The following is a 4,469-nucleotide window of genomic DNA, read 5'->3' on the forward strand; positions in this document are numbered from 1 at the left end:
ATGAATCGCACTTTGGTAGAGAAAGTTTGGTGTATGCTGTCACATTCAAGATTGAGCAAGGCTTTTTGGTGCGAGGCATTAAACTATGCTCGTCATCTTGTCAGCATACTACTTGTTGCAACATTAGATACTAAGACTCCTATGGAGGTATGGCCAAGAGCGCCAGCTACTAATTATGATCAGCTTCGTATTTTCAGATGTTTAGCTTATTTTGTTACAGAATCAAAGTTGGATCCAAGAGCCAAGAAAGTTATCTTCTTGGGCTTCAGTTACGGTGTCAAGGGATATAGACTCTGGTGCCTTGAATCAAAGAAAGTTGTCACTAGAAGAGACGTTACCTTTGATGAGTCTACAATGTTGAAGCAGCCAAATCCTCAAAAGAATGGGGAAGCATTAAAGAAGTCAGTGCAAGTGGGGTTTGAGACTTCAGTAAAGACTATTTAGACAGTCAACAATCCTGAAGAAGTTTAAGTTAATAGCTCTGAAAAAGATCTTGAAGAAAGCTCAGATGAGAATGAAGATCCAGAGACCACACAACAGTCAGAACCTATCGCAAGCAGAAAAGGAAAGAGGGTTACCAAGCAACCCGGTTGGATGACCGATATGGTGGCCTATGCACTTCCAATCATTGAAGACAATGTTCCTTGCACTTTCAAAGAAGTCGTGCAGAATGCATAAAGTGTCAAATGGAAGGAGGCTATGGATGAAGAGATTGGGTCACTCTATAAGAACCAGACTTAAGAGATGGTGCAACTTCCAAAGGGCAAGAAAGTAATTGGGTATAAGTGGGTTTACACCAAGAAGGAAGGCATCCTAGGCAAAGACAACATCAAATTCAAAGTTAGATTGGTAGCTAAAGGCTATTTCCAGAAGGAAGGAATAGACTACAATGAGGTATTCTCACCTGCTATGAAACACACGTTTATTCGTATCTTGCTAGCTTTGGTTGCATAGTTTGATCTTGAGCTCACCCAACTCGATTTCAAAACTGCCTTCTTACATAGAGATTTTGAAGAGGAGATATACATGTCCCAGTTAGATATCTTCAAAGTTGCTGGAAAAGAGAATTGGGCTTGTAAGTTGAACAAATCGTTGTACGCGGTTGAAGCAATCCTTGAGACAGTGGTACAAGCGATATGATCGGTTCATGATAGAGAAAGAATACACAAGAAGTCAATTTGATCATTGTGTATATTTCCGTAAGCTTTCCGATGGTTACTTCATCTATTTGCTCTTATATATAGATGATATGTTGATTGCATCTAAGAGCAAGTTAGAGATTGACAAACTCAAGGCACAGTTGGCAGAAGAGTTCGAAATGAAGGATCTTGGCGAAGCAAAGAAAATTCTTGGCATGGAGATCAAAAGAGATAGGAAGAATGACACAGTTTTTCTGACACAAACCCAGTATTTGAAAAAGGTGTTAGATAGATTTGGCATAAATGGGAAAACATAAGTTGTGAGTACACCATTGGCTCCTCATTTCAAGCTTAGTGCTTCGATGACTCCATACATAGAAGAAGAACAGAAGTATATGGCACATGTTCCATATACAAATGCAGTCTGTGCATTAATGTATGCTATGGTTTGTACAAGGCCTAACATCTCACATGCTGTGATTATGGTAAGTAGGTATATGCATGATCCGGGAAAGGTCACTGGCAGGCAGTAAAATGGATCCTAAGGTACATACATGGCACGGTTAATCTGGGATTGAAGTTTGAGAGAGATAGCCGACTCAGAGAGAATTTGGTTGGATATGTGGACTTAGATTATGCTGGTGACTTGGACAAACACCGGTCAACAACAAGGTATTTATTTACGTTTGCTAAAGGGCCGGTGAGTTGGAGGTCAATGTTTCAGTCAATGGTGGCTTTGTCAACTACAGTGGCAGAGTACATGGTAATGACAAAAGCCTTTAAGGAAGCTATTTGGCTACATGGGTTGATTAAGGACTTGGGTATTGTTCAAAAGCACGTTGAGGTGTACTGCGACAGTCAGAGTGCCATTTGTTTGGCAAAGAACCAGGTTCATCATTCCCACACCAAGCACATTGATGTCCATTTCCATTTCGACTGAGAAATTGTTAATGAAAGGAATATTCTGCTTCAAAAGATTAGTACTGCAGATAATCCGACTGATATGCTTACAAAAGTGGTTTCTGGGATCAAGTTCTAACACTGTTTGGACTTGGTCAACATCTCTCGAAACTAAGTACCATCAGGGTGCATGACAGTGTTGATTGATCACTATGTTGGATAGAGAATCCTCACCAATGTGGAGATTTGTTGAAGATTGGCTCTGATTCTTCTTGTCAACAATGGCTGCTGATTGAAGACAAATGAATAAACTGAAGATTTGGGCTGAAGATTCAACCAAACTACTTAATGGTAGGGTGACTGATCTTCAGATCCTGTTGGTGGTTGCTATAAATGTTGTCGGTGGCTTGTTGAAGACTTTGGCTCTCCCATTGCATCTATAAATGGGTAGTAAATGGGAGGGGTTTGGTATGGTGAAATCCGAGCGTATAAGCAGAGTGTAAGCAACTGAGTAAGTGAGTGAGTGTGAATTGTGTGAGAGTAGTGTCTCCTCCTTCTCCTCCATTGTTATAATTTTGTATTTCTCTCCGCATAGTGAAATTCGCTGCCCGTGGACGTAGGTGATTTGCTGAATCGTGTAAATCTTTTTGTATTTTTGCTTGTGTGCTTGTGTGTAATGGTTTTATGCCTCCTAGGCACAACAATAATGACTTGCTGAATGATCCCACCAAGTGAAATTCCTACCTATGCTAGGGCAGTGTGAGGAATTGGAGGGTAAATATGGAGAAAGGGATTTGGAGCGATATTGTTGGGGTTATTTTGGATATTTTAGAGGTGGGTGTTTTAGGCTGCGTTCATCGAAATTGTAACTGTAAATACAAAAGCAACTTCACACACACATGAGATGAAAGAAAGAGGAAGCATCCAAGGCGACTACCCTTTTATATTTTCCTCGTGAAATGAAGGCACGTGAATTGATATATGAGTGTTTTCCAAAGGTGTACTTGAAACTTTGATCCTTCTACAATATATGCCCACAAAAAGGGTATACATGTAAGTTGTGACACTTTGTAGTGTTAATATCGTAAAGGGTTAATTACACTTTTTACTTATGTAATGTGATTCAAATTTTACTTTAGATTCTATAGTTTTAAATTGAATAATTTGGTCCCTACACTTTAGTGTAATTTCAATTTGGTAAGTCTATCCAAATTGGAGATTAAAATTAATAATTTTGGAATATTTGTCAATTTTTTAAGGTGCACATGTGGACAAAATAAGTTGATCAGACAAAATAAGTTGACGGAAAGTCTACATAATGTGTCAATTTGGTCTCTGTAGTTTACACAATGTATCAATTTGGTCTCTGTTGTTTTAATTTACTCGATTTTGATAGGGACCAAATTAACACATTGTGTAAACTACAGGGACCAAATCGACACATATTTTGACTTTCCGGCTATCAAACTTAACAACTATTATTTATTGGACTAAAATGACACAATCTGTTAGATTAATGAGCAAAATCGAGCAAATTGAAACAACAGAGACCAAATTGACACATCATGTAAACTACAAGGACTATTTGTATAATTTGCCCAATATTTTTTTTCCATTAACAATGTAAATGAACGTTAGAGATATGGCCAAATTAACTCAAATTGTCAACTTTGAAGATCAAAATAATAAAATCTAAATTTAAGAAATTAAAATGACAAAAAACACATACTTTAAGAATTAAAATTGTCTTTTATCCTTATTTTTAATTGGTAAGCCTATGGCATTAGGCTTTGCCTATATGCAAATGCAAAAATCTTCCAATTGCTACTGAAGATAAAGTAGCATGTTTACAAAATTGAAACCTATTACCGAAGATGAGGGTTAGTGAAGAAACATAGGCTCCCATTCATATCTGATCTCTCCATACTTATCTGTACTCTTTTTATAGGGTTCAATTTTAAACTTGCACTGATGAATTGAATTGTCTATTTTGTAGATATCGCAATAAAGGTTATTCATGTAAAAAATTAACTTCATCGAACAACTACAAACATATGAATAAATAGCATTTTATTTTAAAAAATAAATGGTTTAAGTTTACAATCACATTTATCATTCATTTTATAAAACAAAATGTGATTTTTTTTTCTTATGTTTATGAATATCCGATGAAATTAATTTTCTATATGGATGACCTTTATTGCGAAACCTACGAGATAGATGGTTCGAATCATTAGTAAGGGTTTAGAATTAAGCCTCATACGAAGACTTTGAAAAGATACAGAGAAATAAAGTATAGAGGGGAGCCTATCTCGAATCCAAGAGGATGAATTGGATTAATTAAAAATAAACTCCCTTTAAAAAAAAAAAAACTTTCGTTAGAAAATTAGATATATGACAAAAACAACAGCAATAGATTAAGTAATAAAC

At 36.5% G+C, this 4,469-nt stretch overlaps 1 protein-coding gene across 1 annotated transcript; it reads left to right on the top strand.

The window, feature by feature from the left end:
- On the top strand, positions 1 to 444 carry LOC145805575 (putative mitochondrial protein AtMg00710). Its single transcript, XM_082900740.1, has one exon. It carries the CDS (start codon positions 1 to 3, stop codon positions 442 to 444), a length of 444 nt encoding a protein of 147 aa, XP_082756866.1.
- The last annotated feature ends 4,025 nt before the right edge of the window (positions 445 to 4,469 follow it).

Source organism: Camellia sinensis, chromosome 13 (genome assembly GCF_055761805.1).
Source record: "Camellia sinensis isolate YWXY chromosome 13, ASM5576180v1, whole genome shotgun sequence".
In the NCBI taxonomy this organism is placed as follows: domain Eukaryota; kingdom Viridiplantae; phylum Streptophyta; class Magnoliopsida; order Ericales; family Theaceae; genus Camellia; species Camellia sinensis.

What these genes read in the sequence shown, in the direction of transcription:
- LOC145805575 (XM_082900740.1), top strand. Translation starts at nt 1, where the DNA reads ATGAATCGCACTTTGGTAGAGAAAGTTTGGTGTATGCTGTCACATTCA.